Raw genomic sequence first — 18,189 nt, forward strand, 5'->3', positions numbered from 1 at the left:
ATAAGCCTGAATTTTGCAATAAGGAGCTGATGATCTGAGCCACAGTCAGCTCCAGGTCTTGTTTTTGCTGACTGTATCAAGCTTCTCCATCTTTGGCTGCAAAGAATATAATCGATTTGATTTCAGTATTTACCATCTGGTGATGTCCATGTGTAGTGTCATCTCTTGTATTGTTGGAAAAATAGTGTTTTCTATGACCAGTACATTCTCTTGCCAAAACTCTGTTAGCCTTGCCCTGCTTCATTTTGTACTCCAAGGCCAAACTTGCCTGTTACTCCAGGTATCTCTTGACTTAGTATTTTGTATTCCAGTCCCCTATGATGAAAAGGGCTTTTTTTTTTTTTTTTTGGTGTTAGTTCTAGATCTCAGAGGTTAAAGCGTCTGCCTCTAATACAGGAGACCTGGGTTTGATCCCTGGGTTGGGAAGATCCCCTGGAGAAGGAAATGGCAACCCACTTCAGTATTCTTGCCTGGAGAATCCCATGGACGGAGCAGCCTGGTAGGCTACAGTCCATGGGGTCGCAAAGAGTCGGACACGACTGAGCAACTTAACTTAGTTCTAGATCTTGTAGGTCTTCATAGAACCATTCAACTTCAGCTTCTTTGGCATTAGTGCCTGGGGCATAGACTTGGATTACTGTGACATTGAATGGTTTGCCTTGGAAATGAATGGAGATCATTCTGTTGTTTTTAAGACTGCACCCAAGTACTGCATTCTGGACTCTTTTGTTGACTATGGGGGCTACTCCATTCCTTCTAAAGGATTCTTGCCCACAGTAGTAGATATAAGGGTCATCTGAATTAAATTCACCCATTCTCATCCATTTTAGTTAGTTCACTGATTCCTAAAATGTCAGTGTTCACTCTTGCATCTCCTGCTTGACCATGTCCAATTTACCTTGACTCATGGACCTAACATTTCGGGTTCCTATGCAATATTGTTGTTTATAGCAATGGACTTTACTTTCACCACCAGATGCATCCACAATTGAGTGACATTTCCACTTTAGGCCAGCCTCTTCATTTTTTATGGAACTATTTCTCCACTCTTCCCCAGTAGCATATTGGACACCTACCCACCTGGGGGAGCTCATCTTCCAGTGTCATATCTTTTTGCCTTTTCATTGTGTTCATGCAGTTCTCAAGACAAGAATACTGAAGTGGTTTGCCATTTCTTTTTCCAGTGGACCACATTTTGTCGGGCCCTGACTAGCAGGGACATGCCCTTCAACCACTCCGTGTAGCTGAAGGACATGCCCAGTGCCCTGGTTGACCTACTGTTGGTCCTCACTGAGCATGTAAACCTTTGCCAGGGGCCAGGGCAAAGATCCTACTACAGTTGCCAGGAAGGGGGTCCGAGGAAGGCTGGAGCCAAGGTTGGAGGATGCCCAGGAGCACAGGGCTCCCCAGCCTCACTGCTGCTGCCAGATGCCCTGGGGCTGATCTGCCACCTGCATGGCCCGCTGCCAGCTGATCTCTGGCCCCTGCCTTTCCTCTCTGGCTCCTTGTCGTTATTGTCCAAGCCTGTCGAGACTAGCCTGACTGAGTGGGGCTCTCAGTGCTTCCTGACTTCACACCCCATTGTGCTAGGAACTCAGGGGCTCCAGTCATTACCCTGCTCTGCCTCCATGGGGATCTCTGCAAACCCACTGCCCATGACACTACCACCTTTCTAGGGCACCACTGCCTCTTCAGTTACTGCTGCCATGCTCTCCAGCTGCCATCCTTGAACCAACTGGGCTCAGCATAACCTCAGCCATATATTCCCAATGCCTGGCCTCCCAAGGGTTTCCACCCCTTATCCAGGGAGAGTACAAGATGAGACCAAAATAGTTTGTAGTGCTGGGAAGTAAAAAGTGCTCAGGGAATGATGAAGATATGGGATAAGAATATAGAAACCATCTTAAATAAATGTCCACTGACCAAATTTGGGACAAATTTAAGCATCAAAATGGATTACAACTCATTGACTGAAATAAGAATCCATACTGATATAATAAACACTAATGTAACTGAATGTAAGGAGAAGAGAAAACTGCACTTCACTATAGAACACCAACTAACAAATGTAGATGGAATAATGGAAGTAGAATACCTCTTGGCAATTATTTCAGTAGAATTGATTCATACAGTATTCATCAATGGATATTATACCGCGTGGGTGGAAGTTTGATGGAGGATAGTATATCAGAGTAGTTTCAGAGTATTTCCCCAGAAAACACTCAGTAAAGTGTTGAAAATGGTGAGTTTGGGAATTCCCTGGCGTCCCAGTGGTTAGGATTTGGCACTTTCACTGCTGGAGCCCAAGTTTAATCCCTGGTTGGGGACCTAAGATCCTGAAAGCCACACGGCATGGCCAAATTTAAAATAAATTTTAAAAAAATTGTGACTTTACAGTGGAAAAAACTGACAGACACCACCTTGAACAGGTGATTAAGGTTAGCATCATCAGTGGAATAAGCTGATGTCCTGTACTTCCTGATGTGATACACTGAGAAGAACACAGCGAAATATTTTTTGAGTAGCACTCCTGCCAAAAACTTATGTCTTGACTTGAGGAAACACCAGATGGTCCAGGTTGAGGGACATACTACAGAATCAAAGGCTTGTACTATTTAAAATTGCCAAGGTCACGAAAGATAAGGAAGGAGTGAGGAAATGGTTTAGCAGATTAAAGCAGATCAAAGACAATATGACAAGGAATTGTAATGTAGGACTGTGGATTTGAATTCCAACCTAGAAAGGAAAAGGAGACATTGGGCAGTAGGTAAAATTTGAATGGGATCCATGGAAAGGATGGTAGTATTGTATCAGTGTTAATTTCCTGATTGGGAGGGTTGCAATAAGGTTATAGAATCATGTACTCATATTTGAGGAAAATACACAATGAAATATTTAGAGGTGAAATGGCATCATGTCTGCAACTGGCTCTCAGAATGATCGGAAGAGGAGTAATGATAACGGAGAGGAAGGGGAAGAAATGGTAAATGTTAATGACGGTAGAATCTGATTTAAGAAGCTAAGAGAGTTCTTTGTAGTCTTCTTGGAACTTTTCTGTAAGTTCTGAAATTATGTCCCCAAAAAATATCTGAAAAATTAAAGCTAAGAACTTTTTCAGAAGGACAAAGTTCTTCCTTTCAGCCTACAAACCTGTTCAAATCTCTCTGACACTAAACAAAGCAACACTAAAAACAACACAAAATAATGAAGCCCATAGCTCTTTACTGTCACCACTTCCTCCCTGCTGGGCATCAGGATGTTGAGGAAACTCCACTGGGCCTAGTGTCAGGAAGTCTTTGATGCTGGTTCTGCCACTCCTTAACTATGGGACTCTGGCCACATCATTTAACCCTTCTAACCCTCAGTTTCCTCATGAGGGAACAATAGCATCTCCCTGATAGAGCTGCCATGGGCTCAAGGGAGGGAAGGAATATGAAAGCAGGTTATAAACTCTTAACATGTTTGACAAATACTAATTACACTCTAACTCCTGGTGATACAGAACTATCGTCTTCACACGTTGCTACAGTGCACCCTCTTCTTGGAGCTCAACCTAGGCTCTGCAAAACTGTACAGAGCTCATCATAGACTTTGTCTGCTGATAAGCTCTGTTCTTGGTGCCTTTATTGCCCCTTTGACTTCTTCTCAACCCTGCCTTCCCCCTCTGCCAGTATGCTCAAGACTGAGGCCCACTTGGGTTTGCTCCTGGTCCTTTCTTCTTCATCTGCTCATTCTGGAATGTCTCATCTATTCCCATCTCTTGAGGAGGACCTTCATCAGCATTTCCAGTGCTGATGACACCCCAGCTCACACCTTCTGTGAAGAGAAGAAGACTTCTCTTCTCAGTATTCCATCTCCATGTGGGCATTCCCACATGCCCTTTGTTTTATTTTTATTAATTTCTGTTAAGAGTATAGTTGCTTTACAATGTTGTGTTCGTTTCTGCTGTGCAGCAAAGTGAATCAGTTATACCTATACACATATCCATTCTTTTTTAGGTTGCCTTCTCATTGAGGTCAGCACAGAGCACTGAGTAGAATTCCCTGCGCTATACAGTAGGGTTTCATTAGTTACTTATTTTCTACACAGTAGTGTATATATGTCAATCCCAATCTCCCAATTCATCCCCCTTCTCCGCTTGGTAACTGTAAGTCTGTTCTCTACATCCGTTACTATTTCTGCTTTGCAAGTAGTTCATCTGTATCATTTTTCTAGATTCCACATGTAAGAAATATTATACAATATTTGTTTTTCTCTTTCTGAATTACTTGACTCTCCAGGTCCATCCACATCTCTGCAAATGGCACTGTTTTGTTCCTTTTTATATCTTGAATAATATTCCATTGACTATAGGTACCACATCTTCCTTCTCCATTCCTCTGTCGATGGATATTTAGTTTGCTTCCAAGTCCTGGCTATTGTAAACAGTGCTGCAATGAACATCAGGGAGCATGCATCCATTAGAATTCTGGTTTTCTCTGGACATATGCCTAGGAGTGGAATTGCTGAGTCATATAGTAGTAGCTCTATTTAAGGTTTTTAAGTAACTTCCATACTGGTCTCCATAGTGGTTGTACCAGTTTACATTCCTACCAACAGTGTAGGAGGGTTCCCTTTTCTCCACACCCTCTCCAGCAATGATTGTTTGTAGATTTTTTGATGATGGTCATTCTGACGGGTGTGAAGTGATAACTCATTATAGTTTTGACTTTCCACATGCACTTTAAATTCACCTTAGGTGACACTAAATGGTTTTCTTTTTACTTACTTCTCTTCTTATGTTCCCTTCTGTATTTAAAATATTATTTCCCTCTAATACTTGGGCTAGAAATGTAGAAGTCATTTATTATTGTGGTTGTATGCATACTGAACATCTACTATGTGCAAGATACTACCCTACATACTTTGCATTCTCTATTTGCTTCATTCTTTGAAAGAGTCCTTTTGACTCAGGAAATAGATGGGCTTCAGGCTAGATATTTACAACTGGCTTCCTGTTTGCATTTCATGGCGCACAAATAAGTGGGGTTCAGGCTGGATACTTAAAACTGTTAGCGTTTTCTGAGATAAGAGATAGGTGGGCTCCAGTTAAGCATTTACAGTCAACTTCCTGTTTGCTCTCTGAAATGGAAGTAACAACATAAACAGGGTAAATAGCCAGTGTTTGTCTCTTGTAAACATCTTAAGGTAATAGTCATGGCAATAATCAAGGTAATAGTCATGCAAGGACAAAGAGGGGCAAAATCCTGTTTGAGTCAAGGATTAAGGGATCTCTGCTACCCCCGTTTTGGGGACACACAGGCAGAAAGGCTCCTTGTGGGTCAAAAGTCAAGGTATAACTCCAGGCCATAATGAGCCTTGCTCCTCTCAGAAGCCTTCACTTTGAGAGCCATCTTGGCTGAGGGGTGCGTGAGCACCCAGGAGAGGGTCCCAGGGTAGCTCAGGTGTGGAAAACGAAACCAGATAATTGGTCAAAGGAAGACAAAGGCCCAGGAGAACTGACCTATATAAATGACTTAACCTCTTTACTGCGCTCCTCCTCCTCTCTAGGGAGGATGTCCACACCCTTTCTCTCTGTTTTGCTTCTAGCTCATCTAAACACATTGTTTCTCTGTTTTCTCTCCCACTTGTTGTTGTACTATGTCTCTAATAATAAACTTTGGACCTGCATTTACAGTTTCTGCCTCTGTGATAAATGCATTTTTTCACTGGGGGCAAAGATCCAGGGAAAAATAGCTTTTAGTCTCTGGCCCTTGCTGGTCCAGTGGCTAGGATTCCTGGTTCTCATCCAGGCTACCCAAGTGCAGTTCCTGGGCAGGAAATTAAGAACGTACTTCATGCCACCACTCACTGCTACGTTACTGAGATCACTATGAACTAGATCCTGCTGCTGCTGCTGCTAAGTCACTTCAGTCGTGTCCAACTCTGCAGCCCCATAGACGGCAGCCCACCAGGCTCCCCCATCCCTGGGATTCTCCAGGCGAGAACACTGGAGTGGGTTGCCACTTCCTTCTCCAATGCGTGAAAGTGAAGTCGCTCAGTTGTGTCTGACTCTTAGTGACCCCCTGGACTGCAGCCCATCAGTCTCCTCTGTCCATGGGATTTTCCAGGCAAGAGTACTGGAGTGGGGTGTTGTTGCCTTCTCTGAACTAGATCCTACTTCATTCCATTTTACAAAGCTGGAATATGAGGTTCAGAGAACTTAAATAACTGTGAACCCAAGGTTACATAGCCAACAAACTGGAATTTGATAATAGGCTTGTCTGACTCCAAAGTTCATTCTCAATCACTATACTATACTGATTTCTTCCTGAATTCTCATATACAATTGTTTATCAGTTCCTTTAAATTTCATTAATGAAATATTTCTTAAGTCAGTTCTTTCCTTACTTTGCTCACTATTGCTACTCTGTTCAGACATGTATCCCATGTATATATCTATACACTACATGTATAGTGCTTTTTTCTAATTATAAATGTGATATATATTGGCTGTAAGAAAATGCATTACACAAAATACTAAGGAATATTTTAAAAGAAAAAAAAACCACTACAGATCTAGATAGTGAAAGTTCCCCAACTCTAAGTTTCAAAGATAATCACCATTAACCATTTAGTATACATTCCTTAGTTTTTTCTCCCAATGTAGCAGCATATTATGCCTTTTAAAAATGGAACACCAGGTGCTTCATGAGGGCAGTAGGTAGTGGGTCAGTCTCATAAAATGGAATCACCTCATCTTGAAACTTGCTTTTCTTATTCCGTATGTCAGCACATATAGAGCTACCTTGTTCCTTTTTTTAAAATTAGTAAAACACACGTTTTACGCGTGCGCGCACTTGCGTGCTCAGTCCTTGTCCGACTCTTCTGTGACTTCATGGACTCCAGCCCATCAGGTTCCTCTGTCGGTGGAATTTTCCAGGCAAGAATACTGGAGTGGGTTGCTATTTCCTCCTCCAGGGGATCTTCCCAACCCAGGGATGGAACCCAAGTCTTCTGCGTCTCCTGCACTGGCTGGTGGATTCTTTACCACTGAGACAGGAGTTATCTTACGCACGCTTTATACAAAGTTCAATAGGCATGAAAGTGTATATTAGGAAGAGTAAGTCTCCCTTCACCCTTGCTCTCCCAACCATCCATTGGAATTGCTGTCACCAATTTCTTGGGTAACCTTCTGGGGCCCCATTTCTTTTAATAGCACCACAGCTTCCCACTATGGTGTATCAAATCCCTGTACCAATTTTGGTTTTTCTTTAGATTGTTTCCAATACTATTACCCACCAGGATCTAAATCCTACGTCTATCTTATCAATTACCGATCAACTCTTAGCTTGTACCATAACTCATCTATCCACTTCTCTACTGATAAAGAATTGAGGCTTAAATACCATCTGCCCACCTTGTAGGGCACTTGTGCTATTAAGCCCTCCTTCATTTTGCTGGCAAATAGTTTGTTTCGTGCTTCTCCATCAAACTGTAAGCTCCTCAAAGGCAGAGAGGAGTATTCATATTTATCTTTGTATTATCACTGCCTAGCCCCGAATTTGGTCCGGAACATATAGATACGTTCATCACGCTTGCGTGTAATAATTGAATCTCCGGCGCTGAGCTCTGATCTCGACTGTGGGGCTGCGGGCGAGCGGAAAACCCTTCTGGCCTGAAAGAGTCCGGAACTATTGTTGGAAGGACCCTTGTTTCTCCTGGAGCATGTTTGTCGCAAAGCGTGCCCCGCACAAGCATGGTTCCTACGCACCGGAAGTACCCGGCTATTTGCTGGGATAAGTTCTTCCGCGGGGCGGAAAAGGTATGTCTGAATGTGTTTCGACTATTTACAGCCCCCTTTCCTTGCCGGGCCCCATGAGTAAGCTGTGGCGGCGCGGGAGCACCTCTGGGGCTATGGAGGCCCCTGAGCCTGGTAAGCGTGGATCCATAAGGCAAGTTTGCCCTTCGCATAAAAGCAGTCTCTTTCGTGCTCCTCCGAGCTTCCCCTGGGTACTTCGCCACAGGTGGGAAGCAAAAAGGCGGGGCTGTATGGTAATACCAGAATACCGCGGGAACAATGGGACCCTTCGGGGTACTGGGCTTTTCTTGCCCCTCCCATACATCTTTGACAGGCTCTCCTTCTGCAGGGGAAGCCCTGGAGTTGAGTCTAGCGGGTGCCCACGGCCACGGAGTGCACAAGAAAAAGCACAAGAAACACAAGAAGAAACACAAGAAAAAACACTACCAGGAAGAGGAGTCTGGGCCAACGCAGCAGTCTCCTGCCAAGCCCCAGCTCAAACTCAAAATCAAGTTGGGCGGGCAGGTCTTGGGCACCAAGAGGTGAGGCCAAGAGAGCCGAAGTTTTCCTTGGGGGACTTTAGAAGCAGGCCGAGACAGAAGGAGAAACTGGCTGCAGTTTTCATAAGACAGAGAATGGATGCTGTGACTTCAGGGCCCAGGTTAATGTAGCAAGAGCCCAAGAGCGCATGGGGAAGACTAGATGTACTGAGCAGGAGGAGACAATCGCTCACCTTACAGAGTGGTTGCTTCTCTGCAGTGTTCCTACCTTCACTGTGATCCCTGAAGGTCCTCGCTCACCCTCTCCCCTTATGGTCGTGGACAATGAAGAGGAACCTGTGGAAGGAGTCCCCCTGGAGCAGTACCGTGCCTGGCTGGGTGAGAAGGATCTAGAGGTGGGGAAACTGGGTTTCTCATTACACCTGGTTAAGGGAAGAGGGTTCGTTCTGAGGAAGGTGAAAATTTTGTGTTTCCCAGTATTAACTTGGCCAAATTAAGGTTCCCAATCTGAACAATTCTACTTTTAGCTCTCCAACTTTACTTTCCAGATGAAGACAGTAATCTGTCCCCCTCCCCACTGCGGGACCTGTCCGGGGGGTTAGGAGGTCAGGAGGAAGAGGAAGAACAGAGGTGGCTGGATGCGTTGGAGAAGGGGGAGCTGGATGACAATGGAGATCTCAAGAAGGAGATCAATGAACGGCTGCTCACCGCTCGGCAGGTAAGTAGGTTCATTCTTTATTTGTTTGCCAAATTGATACTGAGAGCTTTCCACATCTGGAGAACTTTGCAAGGCAGCAGGGATATCAGCAGTAGAGAAAAGACAGACAAGGTTTCTGTTCTCATGGAGCTAGTATTCTTGTGTAGTAAATAATTTTGAAAAACTGAAATGTTTATAACAAAAATAGGGTGATGAAATAGAAAGTAGAAAACAAACAACATTAGATAGGGTAATCTGGAAAGACCTCTCTAAAAATATAATGTTTCCAATACCAGAGAAGCTTTCCAGGCAGAGAGACCAGCAGGAGCAAAGACCCTGAGAGTGGAACATGCCTAATTATGGCCAAGGAGAAGAATAAATGTGACTGTGACAAAAAGGTGGTGTGCAGAGAAATGATATGTTTGGTTTATATTTCATTAGTTTACTTTGGTTTCTTAGTGGTGGTAAACGATAGAAGCAAGACCAGTTAGGAAGCTATTGAAGTAGTCAGGTAAGAGATGGTGGTGGCTTGAACCAAGGTGAAATGAGTTGGAGAAACCAGATAGATTCTGGATATATTTAGGAAACAGACACTTGTTGGGGGAAGGAAGGAATCAAGGATAACCCTGAGTTTTTGACTTGAGCAATTATCCAGTTGATGCTATCCATTGGGATTCAAAGACTGAAAACAACAATAAAGCCTCCGGAGAACTAGTACAGAGTTTTGGGACTCAGGGCGGGAAGGTAATGTTACTAAAGCATTTGTCCTTGAGGATCAAGGATCTAAAGCTGAAAGTCTGGAGATCTGAGAGGAGGCAGTATGAAAGGCTGCTGGAGACTGTTCTCATTGGACTCTTTTCTCAAGGCCAGCTCCTCAAGACCCTGGTTTCCGTGTCCGCACTTCCCCCTCCCTCGTTCTGGCAGAACTCCCTTCTCTATTTGCTGACATCTCCATATCTCCCTAGCGAGCTCTGCTGCAGAAGGCTCGAAGTCAGCCTTCCCCGATGCTGTCACTACCTGTGGCTGGGGGCTGCCCGGCCCCCGCTCTCACCGAAGAAATGCTGCTGAAGCGTGAGGAGCGGGCACGGAAGAGGCGGCTGCAGGCAGCTCGGCGGGCCGAGGAGCACAAGAACCAGACTATCGAGCGCCTCACCAAGACTGCGGCGCCCAGTGGGCGGGGAGGCCGAGGGGCCTCCCGGGGCGAGCGGCGGGGAGGGCGGGCGGCGGCCCCAGCCCCCATGGTGCGCTACAGCAGCGGGGCACAGGGTTCCACCCTCTCCTTCCCGCCTGGCGTCCCTGCCCCCGCGCCTGTGTCTCAGCGGCCATCCCCATCTGGACCGCCGCCTCGATGCTCTGTCCCCGGCTGTCCCCATCCGCGCCGCTATGCCTGCTCGCGCACGGGCCAGGCACTCTGCAGCCTTCAGTGCTATCGCATCAATTTGCAGATGCGACTAGGTGGGCCTGAGGGCCCCGGATCCCCACTTCTGGCTACTTAAGCGCCCCCCCCCCCCACCACCTGGACTCTGTGCCTTCTCCTCTGCCCCTTGTTTTCAGTGCCCTTCCCACTTTATTAAATTTCATCCAGTGCCTTGACTTGTACAGAATTGGGGGGATGGAGTACGGGTAGGCCAATTCCCCATACACACAGCTTGCCCCCCCCCCCCCCCCCGCTGCTTGCATTGGTGCCGGGAAACGTCCACCAGGCCCCAAAATAGCCTGTCGGCGCCCACCCAGACTCCAGCAGGCTCTCGGGACTCCGCGGCTCCTAGTGGGATTGCCTGGCGTGGTCAAGCGTTTGGCGTCATCCAGAAAATAGGGCTCAAGCCAGTCAGCGGGAACTTTGCTGTCCCGGGCGGCTGTTCATTGGTTGATAACTCGAACCCTGTTCTGTCGTCCATATTGGCTGTTGTTGCTGTCAGTCAGAGCCATGGGTCGAACCTTCCCCACTCTTTGTCTGTGCAAGCTCCTGTTGTCTGGGAGAGTGGCGGAGGCGCTTTTGTAGATTGGTCGCAGGGAGAAGCCTGTGATCTTTCCTATTGGCCCATCTGTCCGAGAGTGATGCGGATTGGTGGGGCGGAACAACCTGGGTGCTAGTTGGCAGAGCTCTCGCTGGATGGAAGGTCCGGTCGCAGAGTGATGGTGGCGGCAGCGAAGATGGGCCGGGCAGGGACCATGGCGGTGGAGGCAGAGGTGGCAGGGGCGGGGCAGCTGGCGGTAGAGGAGACTGTGGTCTTCAGGGAGCTGTAGGTGGAGGCATGGCTCGGGCTACCGGCGGGAACGGCAGCGAGGAGGCCTGGGGGGCACTTCGAGTGCGGCAACAGCAGGTATCCCAACAGCTCCAAAAGCCTATCACGACAGCCATTTATTTCTCCTTCCCCATTCCTTGCCCCTGCCTTTTGGCGGGTGGCGGAGGAACTCTCGGAGCCAAAGGTACTGTGAAATTCCTAGATATGGCCCTTCTACTCTGTGTAAACTTTGTGATGTAGGTGCTGTTGACTTTTGCCTGCAGCTTCATAGATCCCATCCCTTAGCTGCAGTGGAAGCTTGCAGTGGCTCTCCAGTGACCAGAGGCATAGTGAGGCCCCAGGGAGGTTCCTTCTGTCTTGCAACAGTTATTTGTGATGTTTTTCTATGTGCCTATTGTCATAACAGAGTCTGGCAGCGTCTTCTCTTGAGGGAGCAATTTGGAGAAGAGATGGAATCACGCCCTGGATGCCATCCTTTATCATCCACAGCAATCCCATCTGGTTGGGAACCCTGCTCTGGGTCTCTTATTGCTCCTCCTCTACCCTAGGAAGCCTGAGACCCAGGGGTGGAAAGATCCAGCTTAGGAGCGGGGATTGGCAGACCACAGGGAATGATAATGAAAACAGCTTTGAAAATTACCTAAACCCCTTATCCATCATCTGAGACTTTGAGATAGCCCAGTCTTCGGACTTCTGCCAAAACACTCCCTTAACATTAAACACCCTAGGGAGCCAGGCTTGAATATGAGAGGTCTCCTATATGCAGAGCTGCAATCTGCCTCTTTGTATGCCCACACCTTGCATCTTAAGTCTCTAGACTGATTCTTGCTATTCCAAATCCTCTTCCATGCTGGCAGCCCTTCAGGTATTTGAACACTCCTCTCAACATCACTTTTTCCTCTCCCCATAGATTTCTGAGCTAAGCTTGGCTCACAGGATGGGATTGTGTATGTGTATGCAGGGGGTGGGGGTGGACAGTGTCTTGGGCTGGAATCTCCCTTTAAGTGCTTCCTTGCTCCCAGCTTCGAGAGCTGTGCCCGGGAGTGAACAACCAGCCCTACCTCTGTGAGAGTGGTCACTGCTGTGGGGAGACTGGCTGCTGCACGTACTACTATGAGCTCTGGTGTGAGTCTTCAAGGGGGCTCTTCTTTTGTTCTGCCCACCCGCCTTTGGACTTCAGCCTTCAAGGACCCGTCTCTGCATAGGAGGTATCTAAGTCTCTTCCTCCTCGCCTCCTGCAGGGTTCTGGCTGCTCTGGACTGTCCTCATTCTCTTTAGCTGCTGTTGCGCCTTCCGCCATCGACGAGCTAAACTACGGCTGCAGCAGCAGCAGCGGCAGCGGGAGATCAACTTGTTGGCCTACCATGGGGCGTGCCATGGGGCTGGCCCTGTCCCTACTGGCTCACTGCTTGATCTTCGTGAGTGACTTGAGGCTCTGGCCTCTCAGTGGTCCCTTCCAAACCAGGACCCTGGTTCATTCCACACTCCCTTTTCAGAGATTTCAAGGCACACTTTTCCCTCATAGGAAAAGACACCACCACTCCACCCCTGGTTGCCTTCTATCGACCATACCATTCTTTCCTGCAGGCCTCCTCAGCGCCTTCAAACCCCCAGCCTATGAGGATGTGGTTCACCGCCCAGGCACTCCGCCGCCTCCTTACACTGCAGCCACAGGCTGCCCCTCGACTGCTTCCAGCCAGTGCACCTGCTGCTCCTCCGCTTCCAGCTGTCCTGCCCGCCAGGAGGGAACAAACGTGGAAGACGTTTCCTCCCACCAGAGTGCCCCTCCTCATCAGGAGGGTGAGCTTGGGGCAGGAGTGAGCCCTGCCCCCACACCCCCCTCCTGCCGCTATCGCCGCCTGACTGGTGACTCAGGTATTGAGCTCTGCCCTTGTCCTGACTCCAGTGAGGGTGAGCCAGTCAAGGAGACTAGGGTTAGTGCCACCTCACGAGAGGTGGAAGACCAGTCCCCTTGTGCACGGCCCCTAAATCCTGCACCCCAAGTCTCTCCTATGGGGCTGGCTTCCAGCGAAGGGGACATCCCATAAGCAATTTTGGGAGGCAGGGGGTGGGTTACTTGCCCACTAGAAACAGCCCTAATCCCAGCTCCGTGGGTTCTTGGCCTCTCCCTGCCCTCCTAGAATCTGAAAAGGCTGGAGTCCTGAAAAGGGCAGTGTTTGGGGGACTGTGTGAGCTCTATCCCCCAGGATATACACAGGAGCCTTTGATCTCATTAAAGAGATGTGAACCAGCTGCTTGTGGATTTGGGTAGACTAGTGCTCGACTGACTGCATTGCACTTGACCTGACTAGGTTTGGAAGGGACGGTCAGTGGCCACTTTTCCCACCTTCTCTGAAGGAGAACAGGCAGCCCTAAGGCCTGGACTGAGTTAAGACCTCTTGGTGAGGCAAAGCTGGCAAAAGCAATAGAGTCTGGCATGGTTTTCCCATTTATTTAGAAAAATAGACTCTGAATTCACATTCACCCCAGGGCTATGTGGGATGTCAGTTAGGAGACACCTGAGATGAGCTGAGGAGGGTTTGAAGCACTGGTATCTGACAGCAGGGACAGAAGCGAGAGACCTGTCCCTTTAGTCCAGAATGGAATAAGGGGGCTGGCTCCCCTCCCACGCTCCCCTTCAGTAGTCTTCAGCCATGGCCAGCAGGACAAGGCTGGTCCAGCCCTGGAAAGGGCGGCAGCCCATGCCTCGCCCATCCTGGTCACTGTACTGCTCCCACAGGAAGCCTGTGGCCTGGTACTGCTGTCTCACATTGCCCACCAGGTTGGCACGGAGCTCTCTGTGGAGCCTGGCAGCACGGGCCTGGTGGGGACCCTCCAGATGCCCATAGTAGTGCAGAGCCCCCAGTGCCAGGTAGTTTACATTGAGCCACACAGCACCTCGCCAGTAGGGAGGATCATGCTCTGAATTGCGCTGGCTGTAAAAGGGGCTGGATGCTGCAAGAGAGCGCAAACCAAAGGGGCTCCAGAGTTGACGCCGATCAGCTAGAACATCCAGCATGGGTCCAAGGCGAGGTGAATTGGGGTCCAGCAGCCGCAGCAGAAAGGGGAAAAGACTGACGTAGCCCAAGGCATCCACATACTGTAAGTGAGGGTGGGGCCGGCCCACCACCCGCATCAGCCCCTGAGGGGGCCGAGGCTTCAGCTGCACCGCTTTTGTATGGTTCCCAAAGTCTGCAAAGACTCCCAACTCTGGGGCCCAATGCAGCTCATCTAGGCTCTCCTCTTCCAGGGAGGCAGCCAGTGGGCCCAGCTCTGCAGCTGCCTCAGCCTCTCCCAACTGCTCTGCTAGCCGCATAAGCACACGGGAACCCAGGGCCACCCAGCACCGCAGATCCAGGTGCCGCTCACTGGCTGAGGGGTGTGAAGCCCGGGGATAGTCATCCAGCCCTGAAGGCAGTGTCTTGGGGTTTAGTAGGGTTGGCAAGGCTGGGTCCCGGCCGCGCCAGCGGTAAGATAGTGGCACTGGCCCTGCCTGGCTGTGATGAAGCCAGGAGAACCAGGCGCGCAGGCGAGGGAAGGCCCTGCGGAGGAAGGCCAAGTCGGCAGGGTCACCACCGTCTAACATGTGGGCTACAGGCAAAAGCAGAGTTGGAGGGTTGGCATGGGCTGTCCTTTGCACCAGGAACTCTGAGGGCACCCGGGCTCGGGCCTCATCCCCCAGCACCTGCTCCCGCCCAATCCAGCCGTCGGCATTAAGCAGCCCCAGCCAGTGGCCTATGGCTTCCCGGGTGAGCCGGGGATCCCACCGTTGAATCACCAGCTGGTGAAAGCCCTCATCCCAAAGGAAGCCTCTTGGGAAGAATGACCGAGAGGGCACTGCTGTGAAAAGAGGGACAGATGGAAAGAGGACTGGGTCCACCTTCTGCTCAGACCCCTCAACCTCCATGTCTGGCAACACCAGACTCTGTCCGTAGAAGTAGCCAATCCCACCAAGAAGGCCACTGAGGGCACCCTGACCCAAAGCCTGCTCCTCAGGGCTCAGGCCCTTCTCCTTTAGCCGGAAAGTCTTCTCAAAGCGCTCTCTAAAGGCTTCAGCATGGCTTTCGAGGGCGTGGGTCAGCAGGCTGCCTGCCAGCTGCTCTAAGGCTTGGCTGCCTCCTGTCCGGGCACTGCCTGATTCAAACACCAACTCCACAGAAAAGGGGACTTTCAGTGTCACCTGTTGTATCAAAAATTGCCCTTGTCCCTGTCCTTGCCCACTTGGGCCTCTGTCGTCCCACTTCAGAGATCCTGGCAAGCCGAGGTAGCGTTCAGGGGGAGCCCCCGGGGGCCGATGCTGAAACCAGTTATTTAGGCGACTCTTCACCATCTCTGTCAGCAAGGGAAGTCCTGGATTGGAGGACCAGAAGACATTGTAGCTTGAAAGGAAAAAAATAAACAGGAAATATTATGCAGGAGGAAGCGGTGAGGATTATAAAGAGAAAGGAGATGATGAGGAGTCAGGATGGGAGGGTCTAGGCAATGCAGGGAACATGGAGCCTAGTGAGAAGGGAAATGCCTGGTGAAAAGAGGGTAGGGTTAAGGAGATGGAAATCAGACTAAGTCAGCATCCATGCTACCCCTCCCACCATCCCACACTCTTCCCCCAGTTACCTGCCATACTTGGGGGTGGTATCTCCTGGACTGGTTGGTGCCAGAAGTGTAAAGCGGAAGTCACCAAGTTCACTGGTGTGCCCACTGATGAACTTCAACTGCCCCTTAGCCCCAACCTCTGGCACAAGGACTTCTTTGCTGTCTGTTACCACATAGAAGAACAGGGACACCAAAGGGAGGGCAGAAGTACCTGAGGCCTGGGTGACCAATGAGGAGAGAAAAACAGCATTAGGTTAGCAGGCCTTCCCCTGAGAATCAGCCTTAGGGAAAGGGACAGCAGGTGAAAACAACATACATCTAGCAGTGTCAAGGGTCACTGACAGGAAGCACCAGTGGGGTGGGATAAAGAGCTATGCTCAGCTCTGGGAAATAACAGTACTTTTGTGCCATGTACTGTGTGAAGAACTCTACATATTACTGGTATTTCCTTTAATCCTTAACAATTCTGTGAATTAGGTGCTATTTTTATTTACAGTTTACAGACGAGAAAACCAAGGCTCAGAAGATAGTAAAAAGAGATGGTCATACAGGCAAGTGTTTAAATCAAGCAGCAAACTCAGAGCCCCTTCTGTTTACCCCCACTTTATCCTGCATTTGCAGGCAGGAAAGAAAGGGTGGAGGAAGTCTGGACTGGGGGAGGGGTGTCCTGAGGGCCCTGACCTGAGGCTCTACAGTCACTCTCCAGCTCCAGTCCCCTCCGTGCTGACCCCCAGGCCTCTTGACGAACTCAGTGGTGAGCCTTAAGGCTCCATCCTGGATGTGTTGCCGCCCGAAGGAGACACCGTCGTGGAACTCCCAGCCATAGGGACCCACGCCGTCCCCCTGCTCACACGTATGCCTGAGCTTAGGGGTCCCTGGGGTGGTGCCTTGCTGCGCCCACATCAGTCCTGGGGGTAGAATGGCCACGTAAGTCAAAGAGAGAGCTCTTGTCCCTCTGGGTCGCCTATTACTTCAGGGTCATCCCTCCTCCTAACTCTCCTGATCCACTCCTCACCACCCTTGATCTGGCGCGAAGCTGGGGAGCCCAGATTAAATGCCCGCCTGCCTGCCCGCCCCGGGTCCAGGTTACCGGTGAGGAGAGGCTGCGGGCTTCGGGTCTTCATGCCGAAGTAGACGTGAGGGCGGTAGGTGCCCCAGAAGAGGTCCGGAGCCACTGTAGGGCTGGAAGAGTCAGGAGGCAGCGCCGGCGGCGCGGAGTGCAGCATGACAGCCCGCCGCGAACGGTACCACGCTAGAAGCCAGCGGCTGGACAGGCCCAGGGCCAGAGACAGGACCACTATGGCCAGAGCCGCGCCCCCAGCCGCGCCTCGGGCCCTGCCGCCCCGGCCATCCCGCCGTACGGGGCCTCCCCGAGCCACCCTCTCTGCCGTCCGCGCTCCGTCTGCCGGCGCTCCGCGGCGCCGCCGCTCGCCCCGAGCCATCCTTGCATAGAAATCGTCGTCGCGGGGACCGGGAAGATGGCAACAGAGCCCGGTCCTGCTTTGCCTCCTAGCCTTGCTCGGCGCCGGGGGCGACCACCGATGTGTCAGCCGCACCTGCCTGCCGGTGCCTACAGCTCGGCTTCCGCCTCCTCCCGGAAGTCCCGCCCCGCCACGTCAGGTTAAGCTCCACGACCGGGAAAGGCTGTCGCCCTCGTGGCGTAAGGTTGATCTCCAGGGTGGGCCTTCTGAGCTGTGTCCACTGGATCAGCGTTTATTTGGCCTCCTCACAGAGTTCACCGGAGAAGGCAGTGGCACCCCAGTCCAGTACTCTTGCCTGGAAAATCCCATGGACGGAGGAGCCTGGTGGGCTGCAGTCCATGGGGTCGCGAAGAGTCGGACACGACTGAGCGACTTCACTTTCACTTTTCACTTTAACGCTTTGGAGAAGGAAATGGCAACCCACTCCAGTGTTCTTGCTAGGAGAATCCCAGGGACGGGGGAGCCTGATGGGCTGCCGTCTATGGGGTCGCACAGAGTTGGGCACGACTGAAGCGACTTAGCAGCAGCAGCAGCAGCAGAGTTCATAGGCTAGTAAGAGAAACCAATCTCACATTTGTCTTTTTTTCCCCTTTTAGTAACTTCTATATATAAGAGCCTGAGACGCCATCCTGTTTTACTTTTAACGTCTCCCCACAGCGCCCCAATCTGGTGGCTGAAAACCGTGGCCTAGAAAGTTCAGTAAGCTGGCCCTGGCCACAGAGCTAAGTGGTTAGCTTGGAACCTAGGTGTATCTGAATCAGACTGCACCATATTGTCCACCTATGCCTTCTTTTCTAGTGAAATGGAGTGGATACAAGAGCATCTTTTCCAGCAGTGTCTTTAAGCCTCCTTCTGACTTTAGCTGTGGCATCTCCAGTCTAGGGTTCCTAAT

The 18,189-nt window shown here is 50.1% G+C and overlaps 3 protein-coding genes across 3 annotated transcripts; 2 read left to right on the forward strand and 1 right to left on the reverse strand.

Moving 5' to 3' along the window:
* Positions 1 to 7,772: 7,772 nt before the first annotated feature.
* Positions 7,773 to 10,565, forward strand: INO80B (INO80 complex subunit B). Its single transcript, XM_069580539.1, has 5 exons — positions 7,773 to 7,915; positions 8,130 to 8,322; positions 8,540 to 8,658; positions 8,829 to 8,998; positions 9,943 to 10,565. The coding sequence occupies exons 1-5, from the start codon at positions 7,807 to 7,809 to the stop codon at positions 10,471 to 10,473; spliced, it is 1,122 nt and encodes a 373-aa protein (XP_069436640.1). The 5' UTR covers positions 7,773 to 7,806; the 3' UTR covers positions 10,474 to 10,565.
* Positions 10,566 to 10,866: 301 nt separating this feature from the next.
* WBP1 (WW domain binding protein 1) lies at positions 10,867 to 13,474 on the forward strand. Its single transcript, XM_069580540.1, has 4 exons — positions 10,867 to 11,301; positions 12,246 to 12,348; positions 12,465 to 12,641; positions 12,811 to 13,474. Exons 1-4 carry the CDS (start codon positions 11,233 to 11,235, stop codon positions 13,269 to 13,271), a joined length of 810 nt encoding a protein of 269 aa, XP_069436641.1. The 5' UTR covers positions 10,867 to 11,232; the 3' UTR covers positions 13,272 to 13,474.
* A 175-nt stretch (positions 13,475 to 13,649) lies between these two features.
* Positions 13,650 to 17,663, reverse strand: MOGS (mannosyl-oligosaccharide glucosidase). Its single transcript, XM_069580517.1, has 4 exons — positions 16,907 to 17,663; positions 16,498 to 16,724; positions 15,838 to 16,034; positions 13,650 to 15,602 (listed from the first exon to the last, which is right to left on the reverse strand). The coding sequence occupies exons 1-4, from the start codon at positions 17,256 to 17,258 to the stop codon at positions 13,862 to 13,864; spliced, it is 2,517 nt and encodes an 838-aa protein (XP_069436618.1). The 5' UTR covers positions 17,259 to 17,663; the 3' UTR covers positions 13,650 to 13,861.
* Between the last annotated feature and the right edge of the window lie 526 nt (positions 17,664 to 18,189).

Source organism: Ovis canadensis, chromosome 3, assembly GCF_042477335.2.
Source record: "Ovis canadensis isolate MfBH-ARS-UI-01 breed Bighorn chromosome 3, ARS-UI_OviCan_v2, whole genome shotgun sequence".
NCBI classification, from domain to species: domain Eukaryota; kingdom Metazoa; phylum Chordata; class Mammalia; order Artiodactyla; family Bovidae; genus Ovis; species Ovis canadensis.

Excerpts from the sequence above, each read along its gene's own strand:
- INO80B (XM_069580539.1), top strand. The coding sequence starts at position 7,807 with ATGTCTGAATGTGTTTCGACTATTTACAGCCCCCTTTCCTTGCCGGGC. Across the intron at positions 8,323-8,539 it reads CAGGTCTTGGGCACCAAGAG|TGTTCCTACCTTCACTGTGA; the intron begins GTGAGGCCAAGA and ends GCTTCTCTGCAG. Across the intron at positions 8,999-9,942 it reads GGCTGCTCACCGCTCGGCAG|CGAGCTCTGCTGCAGAAGGC; the intron begins GTAAGTAGGTTC and ends ATATCTCCCTAG.
- WBP1 (XM_069580540.1), top strand. The coding sequence starts at position 11,233 with ATGGCTCGGGCTACCGGCGGGAACGGCAGCGAGGAGGCCTGGGGGGCA. Across the intron at positions 11,302-12,245 it reads TTCGAGTGCGGCAACAGCAG|CTTCGAGAGCTGTGCCCGGG; the intron begins GTATCCCAACAG and ends CCTTGCTCCCAG. Across the intron at positions 12,349-12,464 it reads GTACTACTATGAGCTCTGGT|GGTTCTGGCTGCTCTGGACT; the intron begins GTGAGTCTTCAA and ends CGCCTCCTGCAG.
- MOGS (XM_069580517.1), bottom strand. The coding sequence starts at position 17,258 with ATGGCTCGGGGCGAGCGGCGGCGCCGCGGAGCGCCGGCAGACGGAGCG. Across the intron at positions 16,725-16,906 it reads CCCGCAGCCTCTCCTCACCG|GACTGATGTGGGCGCAGCAA; the intron begins GTAACCTGGACC and ends TTCTACCCCCAG. Across the intron at positions 16,035-16,497 it reads GAGTGACTGTAGAGCCTCAG|GCCTCAGGTACTTCTGCCCT; the intron begins GTCAGGGCCCTC and ends TTGGTCACCCAG.